This window comes from Macrotis lagotis, chromosome X (assembly GCF_037893015.1).
Source record: "Macrotis lagotis isolate mMagLag1 chromosome X, bilby.v1.9.chrom.fasta, whole genome shotgun sequence".
NCBI lineage: Eukaryota > Metazoa > Chordata > Mammalia > Peramelemorphia > Peramelidae > Macrotis > Macrotis lagotis.
This window is the reverse complement of record NC_133666.1, coordinates 21,254,630-21,279,910: the sequence shown is the minus strand read 5'-3', so window position 1 is coordinate 21,279,910 and position 25,281 is coordinate 21,254,630. Positions and strand designations below refer to the sequence as shown.

The following is a 25,281-nucleotide window of genomic DNA, read 5'->3' as shown; positions in this document are numbered from 1 at the left end:
GGAGGTAGGAATGAAAGCAGGCAGATTTTTTTTTCAACTTGCTGCAAAGATTTTACAGAAAACCCAACAGTTGCATGAAATCATTTAATATCTGTCAAGGTTGTGTCATGGAAGAAAGATAATGTATCAGCTAAATAGTGATTTCTTTTCAAAGAAATTTAATTGATATATTTCTCATGTATCAAATTCTAACTCACTGCCTGCCTGGAAAATCAGTGAGAATATCCCAAATAAAATCTTCAGTAGAAAATAGGAGATAGCTAGACCCAAAGGTATCCTCTATCCATAGAGAGAAAACCTGTTTTCCAGGGCCCACCCTGCTAACATGGCCTGAAACTGACACAGGGGAGAATGAGGTGTCATTTATATGCTGGTAGAAATGAACAGAATACCTGCTGGCTGGCTGGCTATTTGTTCCCTTTCAGCATGTTGTGATGGGGGCTGTGGGAAGCTGGGGGGAGCAGGCTCAAAACAGAGTTTGAGGTCATCTTTGGGCTCCCGACTGAGATCAGCCTCTCTCCTCAGAAGATGGTTTTGATTTGAAGTCCCCAGTGATTTCCCTGCAATATATCTGTTCTCTCTACTGATGTTCTCCAAAGTTAGAATGTTGCTTCCATTCTGGAATTTGATGTCTTGTTGATGATTTATTTGATCAGTAGCAGAAATGATGACAAATTGGGTGAGGTTGCCTCATTGACTTTTTAACTACTCTGGCTTTGAAGAATTTACAGGTTAATGCAACTGTGAATGTTTTCTATTACATTTCCTAAGCACAGGACATGTGCTTTCTTGTGAGTTAAGAGGACATTTTTTACAGATAGACAGAACTTCAAAACCTACTCCCATGACAGATTGTGTTGTTCTCAAACTCCAGTCAAGCTCATGTGCAGTGGAAGAGTAATTTTCTCTCTTCTGTTTTCTTTTCTCCTCTACAGAGATGCCGAACAGTCCACACAATCAGTTTACCTTCAGACCTCTCCCGCCACCACCACCACCTCCTCATGCATGCACATGTGCCAGGAAACCACCCCCCACGGCAGACTCTCTCCAGAGGAGGTCAATGACTACTCGAAGCCAGCCGAGTCCTGCGGCACCAACACCCCCAACCAGTACCCAGGATTCTGTGCATCTGCACAACAGTTGGGTCTTGAATAGTAACATACCATTGGAGACAAGGTACGGAAGCTGTGGGTTCCATCCAAACTTGGTCCCAGCTAGAGATAATGTTTTTTTGAGTAGAGAAAATAATTTTGGTATCTTAAATAAAAGGAAAAACAAAAGACATGAAGTAGGAGTGAGGGGGGAAAGACTTAACTAACCAAGCTATCTTTAGAGAATCATATGCAATTGCCTCACCTTAAGGAAATCAAGACTTAGAAGAAGAATTATAAAAATATTTGCTGCAGAGTGTTTGATAGGGAAAATCCTTACTGCATTTTAAATTGGCTTCAATATCCATAAAATGCTTCAACACATCTAAAGAGTAAAGCAAAATAGACTCATATTTTATCTAAGTTAGGATCTGTCCTTACAGATATATGTGAAGTCTTGGCAGTGGAAGACTAAAGCTACTTTATCTGATTAGGCTTTTAGATTTAACATTCAAAAGATCTGGTCACTCCTCAAAACCTGACTCTGAGATGAAGGCATGCTCCTTCGAAGTATCAACCAGTGCTTGGTCACATGATCCAAACAACCAGGCTGAAAATCAAAGGCATACCTGTCAGTTTTAGGTATAAATTAACACTGAGCAGTAATATTACATTTATCTTTTAGTACCTCTAAGCAAAGCATTTCAAAAGGAAATATCCAGATGCTCACTTCTTCCTGTAATAATAACCAAAATATATTTCTTGGTTTAATGTCAGCAAAATTCTATATGTACTTGTGAGGGTCTCATACAACCCTCACAATTCCCTATTGAGACAATTGGTACCAGTATTCCTGGTGTGATCCCCATTTTGTAAAGGAAGGAACTTGCTCAAAGTTACACACTAAGTGCTAGGTCACTTCAGACTCCAAATCTTTCACTCCTTTCCTCTACGCTCCATTATCTCACTACACTCAGAAAAATAACAGTAGATGAGCAGCTATTAGAATGCCGAATGCCAAATATGAACGCTGATCACTTTTGCTGTGAATACGAACCAGAAAGGGATAGGTGATGAGATAGTCCCTTTCTCTTTGGAAATCTGTTACATTCAGCAGTGGGATGACGATTGAAAAAAAACATGCCACTTTTCAAGATATTTGTGAATACACCAAACTGTTTCTGCAGCAGAAATGACTATTGCCTTGGACCTAGTATACTGAAAGTGGCATTATCCAGTTCTTGGCCAACTGGGAAGTTCTAAGAAATGATTTCATGATATGGATAAAGAAAGGAAAACATCTATTAAACTTTTATTTGCTCAATAGTCTGCTAAGATCTGGACTTGAAAGAGAGAAAAGTAGCCTGCCTTCGTGGAATTTCAAGTTTAATAGGGAAACCAAGGCATATGAAAGTGTAGTAAGCAGCTAAGGGGTTTTTTTTGGTGTGGCAAATCATTGGAGTGGCGAGGAGAACAATCCAAACATCTGACATGCTCTTTCCAGAAGCAGTGGTACTATAGACTTGTAACTACAGTTAGGAGCAATTGGTTGAAAGGGTTGAAGGCAGGATAGAGCAGGTGGTCACCAATGTAAAGCTGAGAACCTCAAAAGCTTTGGGCCTTGAGAACCAGTACAATGATAAGGATAAGCTTATAGAACAGTTGTATTCTACCTAGGGTCAATGATAGATTTGCCCAAAGACTATTATAATATCCCTTGACTTTATTTTTGTTTAAACTGTGGGGAAAAGGGAGACTGAGTTTCTGCCTCGAAGGGCTTTCTTTACTGCACGAAAGTAATTTTCCCTTGTAGCAACTCATTTTTAAGTCATGGGAAGAGAATGATTGATCATTTGTAGATTTATGGATTACTCCGACTTTACATATATTTCCAATCACCTTGGGTAGTATGCTGTTCAGATTTCTGTTCCCATTTTATAGATGACAAAATTAAGGCTCACAGAGGGAAAGCAATCTGCCCTCATGGCCATAGAGCTAGCAAGTGGTAGAACTTGTATTTGAGGCATGATCTTCTGACTCTTGCCTCTTCTAGTTTCTGTTGTCGTTGTTCTTTTTTGATTACTAACTTATATTGGGTGACTAAATTTTTAGTTGGCATGCTCTATTCCTCTAACGTAGCAGATAACTCTGAATCTGGAAAGAAGAAAGGGGAGGGCTGAAGAATTTGATGAGTACATCTAAGCATATTTGCACAGACAAAAGCCACAGACCTTCTGTATCCAGGCTGAAAATGTGTTCCTTGGGGTAGCTAGGTGGTGCGGTGTATAGAGCACCAACCCTGGAGTCAAAAGGACCCTGAGTTCAAATTTGACTTCAAACATTTAACACTTACTAACTGTGTGACCTTGGGCAAGTCACTTTATCCTGAATGCCTTGCATCCAGAGCCATCTCCAGTTGTCCTCATTCATTTCTGGTCACTAGATACAGATGACTCTGGAGAAGAAAGTGAGTCTAGTGGCTTAGCATAGCCCCCCCCCCCCCCCAAATCCAATTCATGTGTTTGTCATCGCAGCATCTCCCTGTTATCGTGGTCTTCGAGAATGATGCACAAACATCAACAAGAACAAGAAAATGGATTCATTGTTCTCAATTCCATGAGACAGAAAACATAAGTTTTCTGTGAATCTGAGCAGAGAGCATCTTTTTATGCATTTAGAATTGCAGAGGATGAGCTAGGGAAAAAAAAAAACAGGCTAGAATTCCCTAGCAGAATTTGATCAGTCAGGATCTTCCAAGTATTGCTTTAAAACAGGGATTCCAAACTTCTTTTTTCTGTAACTATGGACTCCTTGGCAGTCTGTCTGTTGAAACCTATAGAACTCTTCTCAGGATCCTGTTGTGAAGTATACACTATAAATACATAGAATTACAAAAGAAACTAGCTATGGTAAAATGCCAAAATGAAAATACTGTGAAATGTTTTTTAAAAATTAGTGTAGAGGGGTAGCTAGGTGGCACAGTAGATAAAGCACCAGCCCTGGAGTCAGGAGTACCTGAGTTCAAATCTGGTCTCAGACACTTAATAATTACCTAGCTGTGTGGCCTTGGGCAAGCCACTTAACCCCATTTGCCTTGCAAAAACTTAAAAAAAAGTTGTAAAAAAAAAAAGATCCCCTGCCTTAAAGTATAGATATTCAAATGAATAATTAATGATAAAATTCATAAATGGAGTAACAAAGAATTGAAATTGACTTCTTATTGCTTGTTTTCTGTGTTATGTGGACATCTCTTCCCTATTCTCATGGATGATGTCTTCCTTATTTCCCTGATAGAAAATGAAAATTGGAGTTATGTAACTGCATGAATGCACATAATGTTGGGTGGGCTGCATCAACCTTGCCCACCTCACCTATAGGTCTTCCTACACTTACTTTGCTGCCTGTCATTCATAGACCTGTTAAAGTTTCCTTTCCTCATCAAAGCCATCTCTTCAGTCTCCATATGTCTTCTGATGCCCACCTGGGTCCTAGACACCCAAGAATATAAAGACCAAAGTGAAACAATCCCTGTCGTCAAGCAGTTTACATTCTAATGGCAAGGGGAAAGAGTGAGATGCCAGACACTGAACTAATCACTTTACAAGTATAATCTCATTTAATCCTCATAGCAATCCTGAGAAGAAGAAGATGTTATTACTAATCCTATTTTACAGGAATATAAATAAAAGCAGTCAGTTAAAGTGATTTGCCCCAGGGTCACACAACCAATGTGTCTAAAGTTGACTTTGAACTCAGGTCTTCCTTGACTACTATATTCACTGCACTACTTAACTGCCTGCCCTGGGGAGAAAAAAAAATGTCTGCACACATCAATATATAATGAAGATATTTGAAAGTAGTTCTTTAAGGATTATACTTTGGGGTACAAAAATTTCCCCACTCACTGGGGAAATGGGAAATCAGGAAAAACCTCTAAAGAAAGTGGAACTTCAACTGGCTTGAGGGAAACCGGGGAATGCAAAAGGCAGAAGTACAGAAAAGACATTTCTAGGTAGGGTGGGTGACTACTGGGTCATTTGTGCAGCCAAGGAAGTTGGTCACTGTAACTGGACCATAGAGTCTATGGAGAGGAGTCATGTGCAAGAAGACTGGAAGCTAGCAAGATGCTTGTGAAGAGTTTTTCTTATCAAACACTGTTGTTTTTAATTTATCTTAAAGGTAGTAGGGAACCACTGGAATTTATTGAAAGGCATTAAATGGGGAGACCTGACCTTTGATAAGCTTGCATGTAGCCTTGCTTCTCCCATCTTTTGTTTATGAAGGGGCTCAGGTATGAACCTCAAGTATGAGCCTTAATGTTTTTGCTCATAACATTTGACCCTGTGAGGTGAAGCAGGCAGGCCCACCAGGAGACTAGGGCAGTAACTGAGGAATGAGGGGATAATGGCAGCAGTGTCAGAGAAAATAAGGGACAGACATTTGAGAGAGGTTGCAGAAGCGAAATCTACCAGTCTTGGCAATAGATTGAATTTGAGGGGGCGGAAGGAAGAGATGAGAACTTGTGAGGTGTCAAAAAGCAATTTGATTAGGGATGGGTTAGAATAGAGTGATTTGAGTCAAGGAGACCAATCAGGAGAGTATTGTAATAGTTGAAGTGGGGCAGCTAGGTGATGCAATAGATAGAAGACTGAACTTGAAGTCAGGAGGATGAGAGTTTGAATCCCGCCTCAGACACTTGTCACTTATTAGCTGTGTACCTTAGTTACACAACTTAACCCTGATTTCCTCTCATCCAGGGCCATCACCAAGATATGGTGATCCTGATCCATATCTTGCCACTGAACCCAGATGGCTCTGGAGAAGATAGTGAGCCTGGTGACATAGCACAGCACTCCCTCACTGTAATATGGTTCTTGTCCTTGTCATGGCTTCACTTCCCTGATGGCATGGTCTTCTTCAAGAGTGAAAGACAGGGTCAGCTAAGTAGCACAGTGAATAGAGCTCTGACCCTGGAGTCAGGAGTACCTGAGTTCAAATGTGACCTCAGACACTTAATAATTACCTAGCTGTGTGACCTTGGGCAAGTCACTTAATCCCATCTCGTTGAAAAAAATAAAAATAAAAGATTGAAGGGCAAACATCATCAATAGATCAAGTAAAAATGTTAAAGGCCTGAATCAGGGTATTGGTTGTATGAGTGGAAAGAAAAGAACAATACTTCTCACTTAGACTATCACAGCTCCATTCTAATTGGCCTCTCTGCTTCTCATCTTTCCTAAGTCCAGTTGCTGAAAGTGAATTTCTTAAACTGCATATCTTTATTAAAGCATTTATTAAATGCTTAACATGTGCCTCCCATGTAAAATGCTAGGGATATAAAGAAAAAGCTGAAATAGTCCCTATTGACATGAATTCCATGTTCAAATGAGGGAGAATTCATTTTAAATAACTATGTACATACTAATTATATAGAGTATTTAAAAGGCAATATCCAAAGGGAAGGAACTAGCAGATTGGGGAGGGGGGGGACCAAGAGAGGTCTCCTTTAGCGTCTCAAAAGAAGCTAGGGAAGCCAAGAGGGAGAGATGAGACAGGAGAGAATTAGACATGGAATTTTGCCTTGATCTTGTTCAATAAACTCCAGTGGCTCCTTGTTACCCATTGTATAAAATAGAATCTCGTATTTGGCATTAAAAAGCCCTTCATGATGTGTTTCCTCCTTTCTTCCCAGTTTTCTTACACATTACTCCCCTTCACAGAATCTTTGAGCCATATTGCTCTACCCCTGAACCTGTACCTTTATCCCCACTGTCCCCGTACACGTGAAACCTTTGCTCCTTTCATCAGCTTCTTATAATTCAGTTCCCATTAAGACTCCTTTGTTAGAAAGTGATTTCCTCCTTCCCCCAGCTGCTAGAATTTTTGTTTTTGTTTATTTCCTGTTGGATGACCTTATGTCTTCTATTCGACATACATCTTATACGTGCTAATTTGTATACACATTTTCTTCCCCCCATTTGAATGTGAGCTCCTTCAGGGTATGGGCAGTTTCTGCTTTCTCTTTGTACCCCCAGCACTTGATGTATTTCCCCAGATTTGGTATCATGTAGCAGAGTGGCCACCTCCCTCCTACTGGGTACCCTGCCTCTCTTAATGCACCATAAGATCACATTGATCATCTTCTAAGCCACCTGATCGTACTATTAGCTCATATGGAACATGGAGTTCACTTCAAACCCCCAGATTCTTTTGCAGATGACCTTGTATCTAGCCTTGCTTCTCCCATCTTTTGCTTATGAAGGGGCTCAAGTATGGAACTCAAGTATGAACCTAAAATGTTTCCACTCCTCACGTTTGACCCTGTGAGGTGAAGCCCTGTGTAGAACAAATAAGATAGAGACTAAGAGTAAGTAATCTATGTTATTAGAGGCACTGGGTGGCTCCTTAAGAAGTTGTTGCTCACTATGATTCTCAAAGCTTGCCTTATAATTAAAATAGTATCCCTTTCCTCATGTGATCACTCTACTCTCTCTTTTCTCAGTTCTTGCTTCCTCTTCTTCTTTGTTTAGCTTTTCCTGCTCCCATTTTTTTCTCTTCTGCCTGGATCTGAGTCCTGTTGGTAAGAATATTTTTATTAATGGCACTAAAAGCTCCACTTAAAAATATGTTCATAGATTATAGCTCTCTCCAAAGAGGTTTGACTACCTCCCAAACCCCATCCAACCTGGTATCGCTTTCAAAGCGAATGCCAACATGTTCTTCATTCAAGAACAGTGGGCTGATCCATGTGACACAAAACTCTGAGAGGTCTCTTACAAAGGAATCCAGATTGAGAGAGAGGGCAGCTCTCAAAACACCTTGAAATGGTTAGATGTGAATAGTAGTTTAGCTTTTCAGCTTGTGATTCTCAATAGGAAAACTCCATTAGCCCCTTACTCTATTGTGCTCTTACAATTAAACAGAAACATTTTCTTTCTTTAAAATGAGATGTCTCTGCTAATGTAGATTACAATTCCATAAAAACAAATGATACAGAAAAGTATACCATAGTCAACTGGCTCATAAAATAAATGAGCAAAATACATGTCTGTAGCAAATGAGAAAGAATAAAGAGGTAATCACTGTCCTTCCTAAATGTTAAAAAAAAGTACATTTTGTCAAATCAGTTGGAGCTCTGTAGGTGCATAGAATTAGGAAGGGACTTTCACTAACTGCAAAGGGAAATGAAAGCTAAATTTATTTACAAAATGAGGAAACATAGAACTTAGTCATCGAAAACAGATATACTACGATAATTGCAAATGAGCAATCACAAATTTCTTCCTGCTCAAATCTCTCTAAATGGTGTCTATGGGTGGGAGGGAAGAAAGTGCTGAATATTTGTTTATCTCTTTATGAACAGAGTTTTGTAAAAACAAGAGAAATTGAAATATCACACATTAGTACATTTCTAAACCTTTAAAAGAACACTAGGTTCTATTGTTAAATTCCACATCAGGAATTACTATTGAGCAGAAGGTGATATGAAATAAACATACTGAAAAACTCCCCTGTTAAATCAGAGACTCCTCTGTTTCATCTCTTTTATATGTGAAATAAGCTTATTAATCAGAGTTAAGAATTTGATAGACCCTCTGAAATCTTTTCATATGGGAATAGTTGACCTAACAGAAAATATTTGAAATTTACCTTCTGACTCTAGTCAATTTTTAAAACAAATTTCAAAATTGAATGTAAAGCATGAAGCTAGACCCAAGTGCATTTAAGCATGCAATTGGAAGGGGAACAAAAAATAGATGAAAAAATTGAACAAATACATTTATTGTGCTGTTCCATCTCCTGTGATTTCTCTCACAAGTTGTCTCTACACCTCTAGCATCACAGGGGCCTCAAATAAAGCAAGCAAAGATGGGAGGAGCACCCACGCAGGTGTCCACTGAGACTGTCTGTGCCAGAGGGAACTTGGGTTTGAGGGTTCACTTCTCAAATGAGTGAAAAGAGGGAAGGATACCAAGTACTAAGGGAAAAAATCAGTCATTATTCCTGGAAAAGGTGACTGATATGATATCAATAACCCCCAAGCCATCTGCCTGACCGATTTTTTCATCTTTACAAAATCTTGCTGAGAATAATTTATGCTGGCTTTTAAAACACCCTTGATGATAGTTTGAGAAGGGAGTCGGCAGGCTTTCACTAAAGATATTTCCTAGCAAATCATGTCTTTGAAGAATACTTATTGTATAGACTATACTATGCCATTGATCACATGACACATAGAGATGGTCCCGCACTACACCTATATTGGAGAGACATTTTGCATGGTCTGAGTACCTAATTAAATAGGAGTAGGAAGGAAGGCTAGATTGCCTTTCAAAAATCATGCAAGCTTCTCTCTGAAATGAAGTCATTTTTTGTCAGTATTCTTCCATTTATGTTGCATGACTGTGAGTCATGGCATGCCATGGTTTGCAAAGAATGAAATTTGTAGGTCACATAAAGAGGCTCATGTTGGCATAAGGAAGCTATAATGAATGTATTAGCAATGAAAAATTGTTCAAGAGGCCTGGCATATGATTAAAGCTATAGATGACTAGAAAAGGAAGTAGGCTTGCCATGGAGGAATAGTCAAATAATCCATATATAGGCATACTTCAGAGATTTTGCAGGTTCATTTCCAGACCACTGCAAGGAAATGAATATCACAATAAAGTGAATCACATAGAGCTTTTGGTTTCTCAGTGCACATAAAAGTTATGTTTACATTATACTGAAGTCTATTAATTGTGCAATAGTGTTATATCTAAAAATCAATGTGCATACCTTAATTAAAAGTATTGCTAAGTGGAAACCATCATCAAAGCCTTCAGTGATCTTTTTGCCTTGATGTTGATGGCTGCTGACTGATCAGGGTGATAGGTGCTGAAGCCTGGAGTAGACGTGGCAATTTCTTAAAATGAGACAAAAACGAAATTTGCCCCATCAGTTAACTCTCCCCTTCACTTGAATACATAGAGGCCGTTTTAGTGTTATTAAATGACATAATATTAATATTGTCGAGTCCCAAAGGAATGGCCAGTGGTGCAGCAGTCAGAACACATACAACATTACTTAAGTTTGTTTCCTTATGTGAGCATGGTTTTTCTATGGGCCCCAAAGCAATTACAGCAGGAACATCAAATATCACTTATTATAGATCACTATAACAGATAAATTAATAATGAAAACATTTGAAATAATGCAGCAATTGCCAGAACATGACACAGAGACCCAATGTGGACACAGACTTAATTGGTGCAAGTTGCCAGAAACCTTCAGTTTATTTTTAAAAAATGTGTATTTACCAAGCACATAAAGGAAAGCACAAACAAATGAGGCATCCCTGTATTGCTTAGCTCTCCATTTGTATAATATTTTGAAATCTAGAGGCAGGAGGCCTATCTCTTTGGGTGGAAACTGAGAGCATGCTGGCAATAGTCCCACATGGGGGACAATGTGGCCATATCATTGAGGTTCCACATGTGTCCAAGTATTCAAGTGAACTCAGTGACCCATCCCTTGTCCTAAAGGAAAATGCATTACAGTTGGGAGATATTGCATGTAAACCTGTCAGTAAAAAAAAGGTGATCTGAAGGACAGAGATTTAACAGCCTTAGGAATCAACCTGATCTAAGCCTTAAAGAAAGATAAGAATGATGAGAGGAATTTCTACAATTATAACATCTGGAAGGAATCATTGTGTTAATTATCTTCAGCGGAATACTAAACTAGAATATATTCCCTTTACAAAGAAGAATTGCAGATGTTTGGGTGAATTAAGAGCATTTTATTGCCTTGATAACGTTGTGGGTGACATTATGACTTGGTGTCTGTAATAGCTAGTTCAATATACATATCTCCTTGGAAAACAGAATCCAAAACCTGACTTTTCTTTAGTTTATTTACAGGTTTTTAAAGGAGTGGAAAGGAAAGCTGCTGCTTGTCTCTTTGCATGAAGTAAAGCAAAGAATTTTACTGGCAACCAGAAAGTGTCCTTTAGAGTTCCAAGAAGAGATGTCTTTTTGTAGAAAAAACTAATGGGGAGCCTGAGGCTTCGTTTTCCCTACAGTGAAGGGAAGTGCCTTTCAGAAGTGACAGAAGCACCATGAGTGCAGGATTGCCATGAAGGGACAAAAAGAATTTCTCTATTAACTATACTGACCCTTTCCAAATTCACAAGAGTATGTATCAGGGTGCTGGAGGGAATTCAAAGAAGAAAAGGTTTTGAGTGAATGAAAGAATAAATAAATGTAAAAATGGAAATGAATGAATAAGAATGCATAAGAATTTGAAGGAAGAAGATATGGAAAAGAATATGTTGAAATTTTGTAAAATCCCAAAGGGAAGGAGAAAATGAACATAAGCTTTGACAGAGTCCCAGATTATTAGAATTGGCCCAGTACCTCTCCTTGAAACTTGGAATAGAGATTTTTGATTAATAACAATAGTACATACTTTTATAAAAATACTTTTCCAGAGCATTTATCTCAAGACCTTGGAAGTAAGTATCATAAATATCATTAGCCTTATTTTATTGATGGACAAATTGAGACTCCTAAGGTCACATAGCTAGTAAGCATCAGGTCTTCTCATTCCCGCTGCTATAATGTTTTTTGGACTGACCATTTCCATGCTAGGTGAGTCCCTGCACCCCACCCTGAAAGGCAGTTCAGGCTCATGGTAGGTTGAAAGAGATTTTATATGCATTCATGGGTGATGAATCAAGAAGGGAAGAAGGGAAATCTGACAATAAGAGAATTACATGAAAAACAGTAAGACTCTTCAACAAAAATATCGTTAGTGCTCCTGTCACAGAATCGTGGGCTACGTTGATTATAAGGATGATGAAGGAAAGCATCTATTATACTCTCATGCTCTGGCAGACCCTAAATCAATAACTATATTGCAGTATCCCATCCAAATGTGATTTGGCCCAGTTAGATTACCAGAAGGGTTAACTTCCCTCTTTCATCGGTTTCAGTCTCTCGGAGAGAGAGAGAGAGGTTCAATTCCCGTGGGTGGAGAGATGAGTCACAAGTGTATAACTGAGGGAAATAAAGGTTAGATATGCATTTAATGGATTTAAAACAGAAAAATCAGTGCCCATTTATGCATCTGCAATTGAATAAATATAGATTACTGTCCATTTTCTTCAGAATTTGAAGAAGTGCATTAAATTGTTATTATTTAATACTAATAGATGCCCCCGGTATTATATTCTATGGGGTTTAAGAAGTGAGAATACATTTTCCCCTTTTATAGATGTTTTTGAAACCCTTACAGGAACATTTGTAATATTCCCATTTACTACCAAAGGGCCTCATCAGTCGTGAAGATTTTTTTTCAATTTCCTTATGTGTCTATTTCCTTTTGGCAATATCTTGCTTTTTCTTTTTAAATTTAAAATTGAATATTAAAACAGATGCAGAGGAGAGCACTACTTACACATAAACTCTTGAACTGCATTTTTGTCATTTGCTCTGTGGGGAAAAAACCAATTGTATAGAATTGATAGCAACATTTTAGTATCTCCTGAAGTCCTTAGGGAAAAGCAGTGTGCTCAGACAGATGAGTAGTCATCAGATTTGATGAGAGCATAGCCGAAGCCTTGCAGTGCTCATTTGTCTCTGTGCTCTGACTTCTTTTAGGTGCTATGAAAACACGTTTAGGTTCTAGTCTTCTGCCTACCCAAGGCCTGTGAAGACAATGGCAATTTAGGAGATTTCCATTGCCATTTTTCACCCTGGAGGCTTTATATTAGTTTGTTAATAAGGTGACAGTGAACTTGTTGTCTAATGGCCTCTCATCATTGAGGCCCGTGCTTTGGCTGCAGATTCTCCAGGGCTCTGGGACATGGATGTGGTGGGCTCTCTAGCCAGAGGACATTGATCATTAGTTGGAATTGTCGATTCTTGGCCTGTGTCTGTCAGTCTTTCGCCTTTTGACGGTATGCTAAACAAATCAATGTCTTACACACTGAGCCACTTATGCAGTTTCTGAAATCCAATTGTTCTTTCCAAATCGGCAAAATGTTGGAAGTTTTTCTCTCAAAACACTGGGTAAGAAAACCCTCATTTCCCATGGGGCATGTCTAGGATGGAGCACTATAGAAACAGTCATTTATAAGAGACTTTTTTGTCCATCAACATTGGATATTTCCGTAGACACTCTGCAGTGCTACTTTGCCAGATTTTTCATAGGGGGCCAAATAGGAGAATGAAGGGTAGGCGTACAGAGACATAGATCTTTCTCTCCCAGCAGGCATTAATTGGAGAACGAAACCATATGGGAAGTATTGAAAGGAATCATGATTTAATTAAAAGGGCAGGGGTTTAGAAGTCATCTCTGGTTCTAAGTTCAGGCTTTGTCACTAACTGGCTGAGTAATATTAGGAAATCCATTTGACCTCTCCATGCTTCAGTGTCTTCATTTGTAAAATGGGACCGTGACCTATTCTCCATAGCTCACCTATTCAACATTAAAAACAATGCAAATTCATCCTGATCGTGTGGTACCAGATCTGTGCTAAGGGTAAAATGAGATCATGGATGTAAAATGTATGAACCTTTAGCAGTAACTTACATATAGATAGATAGATAGATAGATAGATAGATATCACTCTAAAGTCTATGAAATGTTTAGCACACATCAATGTACTGGATCCTCACACCACCTCTGTGAAGAAAGGCTTACAGAGAAGTGAAGTTCAAAGAGATTAAGTTGATTAACCTGTGATCACATTTATCTTCAAGGGGAAAAATTGAGGTCATGTCTCCCCTGATTCTGGGGATAGAAATATGTTCTACATTTCCACCCTACTTCTTCTTATATAACAAAAACTATCTATTATTTTTTTTTTCTTGGCAAGGCAATGGGGTTAAGTGGCTTGCCCAAGGAAATACAGCTAGGTATTTATTAAGTATCTGAGGCTGGATTTGAACTCAGGTCGTCCTCACTCCAGGGCTGGTGCTCTATCACCTGAGCCACCTAGCTGCCCCACCTTATTAAATCTTATCAGCAATATTTACTAGAGGCATACTCTCAAATCATCTGATCAATTGGATTCAGGAAGAGTGGAGTTCAAATCCTGCCTCAATACTTAATGGTCATATGATCCTGGACAAGTCACTGAATTCCTTTGTCTGTTGATTTCCTATGTAAAATGAACCAGTTGGTCTTGGTAGTCTCTGAGATCCCTTGCATGACTGCATGAACTTTTACAATAATATTATTGAATTCTAATCAAACTTGATCTTAAATTTCATTTAGCCTCTTACCCATTTAGAATGCTTTATACCATTATTCCTTTGTAGTATTTTTTTGTCCTACACTCCTTTAGAAGAATTTGTCATTAAGAATTTATTAAGGGAGAATGGGGGGTCCACCTTTGGTCCCCATCTAGCTCAGATCAATTTGAGCTCCTGCTCAAATCTGATACTTAAATTGCCATGACTTTTAAAGGAAGTGACTTTCACTGTGATTAAGACTGTTGATTCACAAGATACTGGCAAGAATTATGGAGGGGGCACCTAGGTGGTACAGTGAATAGAGCACTGGTGCTGAAGTCAAGAGGATCTGAGTTCAAATCCAGCCTCAGATACTTAATAATTACTTAGCTGTGTGACCTTGGGCAAGTCACTTAACCCCATTACCTTACAAAAATAAACCAAAAAAAAAAAAAAGAACTATTGGAGTCAGAGGTTTTAAAATCAAAGAACTTTGAAAGAACACTTGAACAACTATCAAACTTTTCCAGGAAGCTGTCCTCATTTCACTGATAGAGCTGTTATAATCTGTAGAAAATCTGATAGGGCTTTGGAGAGCAGAAAGATCATACTGTATCTTATACTTGAGTCTTCCATTAAAGAATATACATAACCCTATGATCTCAGTTTCTATGCTGAAACATATGACTTCAGTGGTGTGGTATATATCTACGAGGTTGACCTGTAGGTTTTCCCATTTTGGGAAGAGGAGGCTTTGATAGAATGCCTTCAGCTGCTGATGGTAGCCATCTACCCTCACCCAGAAGAGATTAGGATGACACAGAGAATCCCCACCACCTCCTCTTTGATGTGGTGACAGGGTTATGGCAGAGAGATTGAAATCTTCTTTTTCCTTCACCAAAACCATTTAGAGGAGGAAATCTTATGGCTTATGCCATAAAAGGGAGACCCAGTGATTGTTGTGATGGTTTGGTTGGTTTTATTACTGATGAGACTTGGAATTCTGCAATAAATAGATCAAGTCCTTCTGAATGACAGATGACTTATGAACCACAGGGTAGTTCTGGATATGATTCTTTCTATGCAGAGAACCATGGCTCATATAGTGATCTCGGTGGACCCATTATTACAAAACAAGCAAGTGTTCTTAACAATTTCCCTGAATCTATTTTTCACAAAGTTGGTCAGTTTATCAAACAAATACATTGTGAATCTGGAGCATTGATCAAAATTGATAAGGCTTTTTAAAGATCTGAGGATTGAATGATTACTATTACAGGAACATAGTACACAGTATTTACTAGAAGATAGGGTAAAACAAAATTCAGATGTTGAAGGATCTTAATGCAAGATTTTTTATAGTATGCAGCAGTATTCTACAAAGACACTTAATAATTACCTAGCTGTGTGGCCTTGGGCAAGTCACTTAAACCCATTTGCCTTGCAAAAACCTAAAACACCTTTTTTGTTTCTCTGCTTGTGTTTAAAAGCCAATTTTCCTCTTCTTCATAGGTGTTCTGTTAACTTTGTTAAATAGAATACAATGCTATTGAGTCAGAGCTGTGTAATGGGAAGAGCACTAGACAAATGACCTTGTAACTAATCCTGATACTGAACTAATAACTTGACTTCTCTAGAACTCTCTTTCCTATTTGGTAAATTGAGTGGGCTGGAGTAAAATTGGATTGATCTTTAAGGCCCCCTCCTACTTTTATCCCTGTAGTCACCACTTGACTATGTCCAGAAAATATACTTTGGTCCAAAAGCCAACCATCTGTCTAAGATACATATTCCATGGTGGCTAGGTGGCACAGTAGATAGAGCACCGGCCTTGGAGTCAGGAGTACCTGAGTTCAAATCCAGCCACAGATACTTAATAATTACCTAGCTGTGTGGCCTTGGGCAAGTCACTTAACCCCATTTGCCTTGCAAAAACCTAAAAAAAATAAGATACATATCCCACTTACCAGCCACAAGAAAAAAAAGGGAAAAGATTATTTGTTTCAGTTCATTCTTCATCCCTTTAATATCAAGACCATTTAAAGCTTAGTAGCTAGTAGGTTACTATATGTAGAGTGCATGAAGAGGAGAAATATAAAATAAGACCGGTAAAGCAGGTTAGAATGTGCTCATGGAGGTCTTCAACTCCCATCTTGAGTTGTCTCTTTTGTCATTGAGACAAGATAGAGTCAATGAAAATTCTTGAACAAAGGAATGACATAGTCAGACCCATGCATTAGGAAAATTATTTTGGCATTTGCATATGAAAGATAGATTAGAGGAGGATGGCATTAGAGTGAAGAGACTGAAAAGAAAACAATTGCTGATGAGAGGCAATAAGTATCTGTCTAAATTTATGATTCTCCTTGTGATTACAACAGAGGTTAAGGATATGGGGAGTATCTTGGAGAGAGAATTGAAAAGACCAACTGGCTAAATGTGATTTTGGAGAGAGAGTTAAAAGTCAGAGATAATTCTGTTTTGAACTGGAATGGATCAGAAAGTCATAACTCAGCCAATAGGAACAATATTGTAAAGACAAAAAACCTTTGAAAGAAGTATTAACTGAGCAAAATATTGAACAACTTTGACTTCACAGTACTAATGAAGATGCAAGCTACCTGCCTCTTAGCAGATGGTTTATTCAGAATGAGGCATATATTTTTGGACATGCCCATTATGGGACATTGTTTTGCTTGAATACACATATTTGTTTCAAGACTTTTTTTCTTTTAAATTAGGGGTTCAGGGAGTGTTATTAATTGAAAGTTAAAAGAGAAAGTAGGAAAAATAATTAGTTAGCTAGGTAGATTTTGAGGACAAGATGAATTCCAAAAATTGAGTTTGAGGTGCTTCCAGAATCTAACAGAGGTAGAATTTCTACAGGTATTTGGCAATCTAGGAAGGGATCTTTTTTGGTATAGAAAGATTTTATTTATTTTGAGTTTTACAATTTTTCCTCTATTCTTGGTATACACTGATCTAAGTTGAATATGATGAGAGAGAAATCATATTCTTAAGGAAGAAAAATAAAGCATAAGAGACAGCAAAATTGCATAGTAAGATAACAGGCTTTTGTTCCTAAATTGAAGGTCTTTGTTCAAACTCCACAATTCTTTCTCTGGATACAAATGGTATTCTCCATCACAGATAGCCCCAGATTGTCCCTGATGGTTGCACTGATCAAATGAGTGAGTCCATCAAGGTTGATGATCACCCCCATGTTACTGTTAGGGTGTACAGTATTTTTCTGCTTCTGCTTATTTTGCTCAGCATCAGTTCTTGCAAATCCTTCCATGCTTCCCTGAATTCCCTGTTCCTCCTGGTTTCTAATAGAACAATAGTGTTCCATGATATACATATACCACAGTTTGCTAAGCCATTCCCCAATTGACGGACATTGACTTGATTTCCAATTCTTTGCCACCACAAACAGGGTTGCTATCGAGATTTTTGTACAAGTGATGTTTTTACACTTTTTCATCATCTCTTCAGGGTATAGACCCAGTAATGGTATTGCTGGATCAAAGGATATGCATATTTTTGTTGCCCTTTGGGTGTAATTCCAAATTGCTCTCCAGAAAGGTTGGATGAGTTCACAGCTCCATCAACTATGCATTAGTGTCCCAGATTTCCCACATCCCTTCTGGGAAGGAATCTTTTTTTTTAAGGATTTCATTTATTTTGAGTTTTACAATTTTTCCCTTAATCTTCCTTCCTTCCCCCCACCCCCACAGAAGGAAATTTGTCAGTCTTTACATTGTTTCCATGGTATACATTGATCCAAATTGAGTGTGATAAGAGAGAAACCATATCCTTAAGGAAGAAACATAAAGTATAAGAGATAGCAAGATCAGACAATAAGATACCAATATTTTTTTCTAAATTTAAGGTAATAGTCCTTGGTCTTTGCTCAAACACCACAGTTCTTCCTCTGGGTACAGATGGTATTGTCCATCGCAGGCAGCCCCAAATTGTTACTGATTGTTGCACTGATGGAATGAGCAAGTCCATCAAGGTTGATCATCACCCCCATGTTGCTGTTAGGGTGTACAGTGTTTTTCTGGTTCTGCTCATCTCACTCAGCATCAGTTCATGCAAATCTCTCCAGGCTCCTGGGAAGGAATCTTCTTAGAGAAGAGTGGGTGTGGGAAGAAGAGCTTTATGAAAAGCCTTTTATATAGAGATAGTAGAAGCCAAAAAAGGAGGTAGATGTACTCAATGGAAAGAGAGAGAGAAGATGCCCATAACAGAGAACTGGAGATGGGGGAAAGAAGGTAGATGGACTAGAGAAGGATAAAGAGAAGGAAAAATAGGACTATATCTGGATTTAGCCTCCCTTCTACCAGAATGAAGTTCCTTAACTAAAGTTATGAATTAGTAGAACTTTCTACAGTCTGCCAGATAGTGAAGTATCAGATAAGCAACTTTTACTATATTAGAGGCAGAATTTATGAAAGGAAATGATAGAGGATCATTTCTACTACAGAATACTGGGTCATCTTCCCCTTTCCACTTCACACCCAGGTGATGAGGGAGCTGGAAAATCTTGACCCTTTCTCCTTGCTACACTTGAAAGTTGTAGGAGGAAAAGCCCTAGGACAACATTAATTAATCTTTTGCCTTGAGTTGAATATTGTCTTTAATAGGTACACCCTGTTACTGTGATGTGCCAAATAACCCAGTCTTTTTTGTAGCATTCATATACCTCAGAGGAGAGAAGAAAGATCATTGTATATAGACTGGATACTCAAGTTTGAATCCTGATCCTCTGTTTACCCTGACTGAGACCGTTTCCCTCTCAGAACCTCAATTTCTTCTTTTTAAAAGGAGACAGTGATAACCCTACCTCTTTCCTCCCTTCCCTCCTCTCCCTCTTACTCTGTTTCTGTGTCTGCCTCCCTCTTTGTGTGTATGTGTGTGTGTGTGTGTGTGTGTGCGTGTGTGTGTGTGTCCGTCTCTGTCTCTCTGTCTCTCATTGTGAAGGAAATTCCATATTCCTCTTTGTATCATGTACTCTTTGATCCAGTGACAGTGATCTTCCCTTTCTACAATCACAACATTTTATCTCCTAATGACCATTTTCTCTGGCCATTCCTCATGTGTAGAACAATTTTCCTTCTCCATTCTACCTCATGACTTTCCTGATTTCCTTTAAACCCAGTTAAAATATCATCTTTACCTGATCCCTCTTAATTCTAGTGCTTTTCCTCCTGGTAATTATCCCTATTTATTCTGTGTCCTGTGTCTTATTTGCTTTGTATATATACCTTTAGAGTAGATTGCAAGCTCTTGGAGGGAAGGCACTGTATTTTATCTCTTTGTAGCACCAATGTTTAGCACATAGTGCTAACCACCAGAGTCTGGCACATAATGACTCAATCAATATTGATTGATTGAAATGGAGTGACATGAGAGCTATTGTTCTTCAAGCATATACCTTGGTTTTCCAACATAATTTTTTTCTTGCTTTTTTTTTTGGCAGGCACTTCCTCTTTAAGCATGGATCTGGCTCTTCGGCTATCTTCAGTGCGGCCAGTCAGAATTACCCTTTAACATCCAATACGGTTTACTCTCCACCTCCACGGCCTCTTCCTCGAAGCACATTTTCTAGACCTGCCTTCACTTTTAACAAGCCCTACAGGTGTTGCAACTGGAAGTGCACAGCCTTGAGCGCCACTGCCATCACTGTGACCCTGGCTGTGCTGCTGGCCTATGTGATTGGTAAGTTGAGTCACTCCCTGCCTTTGTCCCTGTCTACCCCTGCCTTTTTGCCTCTCTTTGTTACTGCTTTTCCGGTTCTATCAAATTGAGCAGGACATAGAGGGTCCTCTCCACTATGAGAACCCCAAATTAGAACCTGAATTGGTAGCTGTAAAGAATCAGTGGATTTTCAGTTATTTTTGAACTTCTTTACCCCAAGTATACCTGAAGAGAGTATGAAATGGTATTTGGAAAAAAAAAAAAAAAGCTTTGAGCCTGTATCGCAGCCTTATTGATTGCAAGGACTCCTGGAGTTAACCATTTTCTTTTCAATTAAAAGGATTTCTCCTTAGAAGTTGTGGAAATATGGCTAGCTCTTTCAATGATACTTAAGCAATAATGTCACTTAAAAAGGCACTTCTCCCCTTCAAGATGCATTTTGGGAGAACATCAAAAATTCCACCATGTGATTTCTTACTAAAAATTCTGTATTTCTTGATGTTTGAGGTTTATATTGAGGCAAAAAAATCTTTTCACTACGTATGTGATATAACAGTTTGATGGTGATTCAGTATAAAAAATAGAGAAGATGAGAAAATCCTTAGACATTGGTCTTTTGTTTTTTAGAAGGGAGGCTTTTTATAGCTGGTCTTGAAGTTACCTGATTAATATTACAGTCATTTTATAGCAAATCTTTCTGATCTTCTAGATGGCATTTTTGACTAAATATTCATCTCATTGTTTAAATGATCCTGAAGTCTCCAATGCAAAGTAACTAAAGATATATGTATTACGGGAATTCCAAAATGTGTGAGGTCATATTATTCTTGGACTCAATGGAATTGTTGGGAAAGAAGACTCAACTTGTTCTATTTTGTCATGTTATTTTTTTCATGCCTAGCCACTTTGCAAAGCTAAATAGTAATCGTTGGTTAAGAAACAATAAGACTGACATATAAATAGATAAGGGAGCATAGATTTTCTTTTAAGCAAGAAATTAAATTGAGCAATTTACCATTTTGAGAGGCATTCATGGCCTAGAGTGCTGCATTTGTAGTTGGAAAGACCTGGATTCAAATTCTGCCTCTGACATCTTTGAAATTTACTATTTCTTTGATGAAAAACAGATCCCTTAATCTTTATCAGCCTCAGGCAACTTTCTAAGCCTCTTTTACAGAGAGTAAGGAAAGTTACTGACAAAAGCAGTGACATAAATTCACATTTATCTGGAACTAAAATAACCAGTGCAATTCACTTCATTGATTAGCATGGTATAAATGAATAATAATGAATCGTTGTAACTGATCCCTGGAATCCTAGAATCAGATTGGTTAGAGTTTCTTTGGGGCTATTATTTCAAGAAGGTTTCAGTCATGGTTTGTTTTGTTCCAGTTCATCTTCAGAAAATTACTTTACTGCCCAGACTAAAAAAACAAAACAAAACACCAACAACAACAACAAAACCATGATCTGGGAACTTAACTTTTTCATTCCAGAATTCTCACCCTAATTGAACAGCACCTCTTAGAGAAAAGGGCTATTTCTCACTGTTCTCCCCACTATCTTTTCCCTACCTTGCAATCACATTCCTTCCCTTTGTCTCCCCTATTACAGTCCTTGAACAAAATTCAAATCTGTGTTGTTATTCCCAGAAAGGATTCTGGTCTGCTGTTCCAATCACCCAGCCTGAAAACTTTCCAAACTCTAAAACTTCTCTGTGTGGGCAACCACTCCCCTCATGAGTAGTATTAGAATGTAAACTCCTGATACCAGCAGGAAGCACTCTCCCTCAGTTGTTCTGACTTTAGGAAGATGGCAAAGGTTTCCGAGCTCTACGATGTGACCTGGGAAGAAATGCAGGATAAAATGAGAAAGTGGAGAGAAGAAAACTACCGAAATAGTGAACAAATAGTAGAAGTAGGAGAGGAGTTAATTAATGAATATGCTTCCAAGCTTGGAGATGATGTTTGGATAATATATGAACAGGTGATGATTCCCACTCTGGACTATGGACAGGACGACTTAGCATTGTTTTGTCTTCAAGAACTAAAAAGACAGTTCCCTGGAAGTCACCGAGTCAAACAACTAACTGGCATGAGATTTGAAGCCTTGGAAAGGTATGAGGATGGTATACAACTATATGATTGGATTTTACAGGAGGATCCAACAAGCACCGCTGCAAGAAAGTGTAAGGTTTCCATTCGAAAAGCTCAAGGGAAAAATGTGGAGGCCATCCGAGAGCTGAATGAGTACCTGGAACAATTTGTCGGAGACCAAGAAGCTTGGCATGAACTTGCAGAACTTTACATCAATGAACATGACTATGCAAAAGCAGCCTTCTGTTTGGAGGAGCTTATGATGACTAATCCACACAACCACTTATACTGTCAGCAATTTGCTGAAGTTAAATACACCCAAGGTGGACTTGAAAATCTCAAACTTTCTGGAAAATATTTTACACAGGCATTGAAACTGAACAACAGAAACATGAGAGCTCTTTTTGGCCTTTACATGTCCGCAAGTCATATTGCTTCAAATCCAAAAGCAAGTGCAAAAATGAAAAAGGACAATATGAAATATGCTGGTTGGGCAGCTAGTCAGATAAACAGAGCATATCAGTTTGCAGGTCAAAGTAAAAAGGAAACCAAATACTCTCTTAAGGCAGTGGAAGACATGTTGGAAACACTGCAGATCACTCAGTCTTAAGGTTTTAAAAGCTCACATTAATCTCACAATTCCACAATTGACATTATTGGTTTGGGAATTATATGCTATATGTCCAGTGCTATTTATACCATGTTCTGTTAATGAGACATTTGTATAAATTTTAAAACACCTTTTGCTGCTAAGCAAGATTATAGAGGAAGCTAATTAAAGTTTCTGTGGAAGAGGAATCCAAGAAGAGTCCATTAACTATATATCATTTGTCAGATCATCTCTGTATAATAACTGCTTTTAAGCCATATCTTGTGTAGAAAATAAACAGAACTTAAACTTGCATAGAAAAAAAAAAAAGAAAGAATGTAAACTCCTTGAGGACAGGAACCATTGTGGCTTTTGTTTTTCTGTCACCAACCCTTAGTTGGTATACCAGCCCTGTACATAACAAATGCTTTTTCCTTCATTTATCCATCCCAGCTCTAACTGTGTGACTAAGAGATCATAAAGTACCTTCTGAATAATCAAAGAAACACTGAATAGTATTCAGGATTGACTTAGAATGTTCAGAACATATTATTAAATTCTTATTCTTTGAAAACTCATCGTTCATATAGAAACTTAATACAGAATCTGCTTTCTCTGGACAGTTCTCCCTAAGTGGGAATTCATATCTCAAAATATTTCTAAGATGAAGAGAAGTTATAATTAGTGTTGTTATTATTTTTATCATCATATGTTTGGTCATATTCATAAGTGACTTGTAAACCCACATTAGTTAGCCTTTCACTCCATGATTAATGTACATGTTAATTCTCTAACAAAAAACATGAAATTATGGAATTTCCACCTTGGGCTTCATTATCACTATAGAAATTGCTTGTGTTTATATAACTGACATCACTGTTATGTGAAAATCATATTTATTCATTGAAAGGACAAAAACTCTTAATAGTAAATTATATGAATAGTGAATAGTTAAAATATGACAAAAATATCTCTGAAGATTGTTCATCAATATTGTCTGTAATGACCAAAATTATTATAGAATATATATGATATGTATAAATGATTTCATAATTTATTACTGAAATATCTTATTTATGATTCCTTATAGCAATATTGCTTTCCTCAGAAACTATGAAAAGCATTGATAGCCATTTCAAATTATGCATATTAAAGAAAATATAGCTTATATAATGAAATTGACTAACCTGATAAATAATTTTAGCTCCTATATATCTAGCTCTTTCAGAAAAATTTTTCAAGCACATCCTTTACAATAGTCCTGGAAGGTGGGTAGTTTCAATATTAATATATCTGTATGGATTAGGAAGCAGAGCTCAAGAAAATGAATTCCTTGCCCAAGATCACAGGATTATAAGTATCTAAGGTGAGAGTCAAATCCCAAAGTCTCCTAAATCCATGGCTAGCACCCTTCCCACATCATCCTCTTACTTCTCAACAATTTTCTTATTGTCTGCATATACCCTGCAACATCAGAGAGCACGACCACATTTGGGAGATGATGTGTTTTAAAACTTAATTCCAAAAAAGAATGAAATGATAAAAAAAATGTTGCTGTTGAAGTTTTTTTTCAGTTGTGGCTGACTTTTCATGACCTCATTTGGGATTTTCTTGGCAGACATACTGGAGTGGTTTGCCATTTCCTTCCCTAGCGCATATTACAGATGAGGGAACTGAGCCAAATAGGGACTAAATGGGCCATAAAAGGACCCAAGGTCACATAGTTAACAAGTGTCTGAGATGAAATTTGAACTCATGGAGATGAGTTTTTCTGATGCCAAGCCCAGTACTTTATCCACTATAGCACCACCTAGATTTTTGATAAAGACATCAGCATGATGCAAATAGAGATGTGATAAGAAAATTCTGATTGATCTTCAGTGGATGTTCTCAAAACACCTTCATTTTCTGGCTAACTTCCCCTCAGAAATTTTTATAATGGATTGTTACTCTGTGCATTTTCTTACTTTTTATTAAATTCAATTCAACTAGCATTTGCTAGGCACCCATTCTATATGAGGCATTGTATTAGCTGCTTAGGATATAAAAACAAAAGATGAACTGGCATCTGTTCTCAAAGTACTTGTGTTTTTTTTTTATTTCTTTTTTTGTTTGCTTTTGTAAGACATTGGGGTTAAGCGAGTTGCCCAAGGTCACATAGCTAGATAGTTATTAAAATGTCTGAGGTTGGATTTGAATTCAAGTCCTCCTGACTCCAGGGCTGGTACTTTAGCCACTGCACCACCTAGCTGCCCCTAAAAGTGCTTATGTTTTAACTGGGGAATATATGTACACAAACATGTATAACCGAAGAGAAAGCAAGGGTAGGAAAGGCTTTGTGAAGTACTTGGTCCACAGGATGAGCTTTAAAGGATGAGGATGGTTCTGAGAAGTGCAGGTGAACAAGGATTGTGTTCTAGGCATGAGTTGATGGCTGGTGCAGATGCAAAGAGGGTAGAAAATGGTGTTCAGTTCAGGAAACAGTCAGATGTGCCTAAAATGTAGAGGTTTTGAAGGAGAGTAGTGTAAAATCAGGTCAGAAAAATATGTGGGAGACAGATCGTATAGGATCTTCATTT

General features: G+C 38.0%; 1 protein-coding gene and 2 pseudogenes across 6 annotated transcripts in view; all 3 read left to right on the top strand.

The window, feature by feature from the left end:
* TENM1 (teneurin transmembrane protein 1) overlaps positions 1-25,281 on the top strand; it is a 1,637,812-nt gene that overhangs the window by 1,328,405 nt on the left and 284,126 nt on the right. For all 6 annotated transcript variants that reach the window (XM_074202813.1, XM_074202814.1, XM_074202809.1 and 3 more), the window contains 2 exons: positions 936-1,176; positions 19,800-20,038. In XM_074202813.1, the coding sequence (XP_074058914.1) occupies positions 936-1,176; positions 19,800-20,038 (480 nt within the window). The remainder of the gene's footprint in view (positions 1-935; positions 1,177-19,799; positions 20,039-25,281) is intronic.
* Positions 10,514-15,601, top strand: LOC141503152 (heterogeneous nuclear ribonucleoprotein K pseudogene; annotated as a pseudogene).
* Positions 21,285-22,794, top strand: LOC141499979 (ER membrane protein complex subunit 2 pseudogene; annotated as a pseudogene).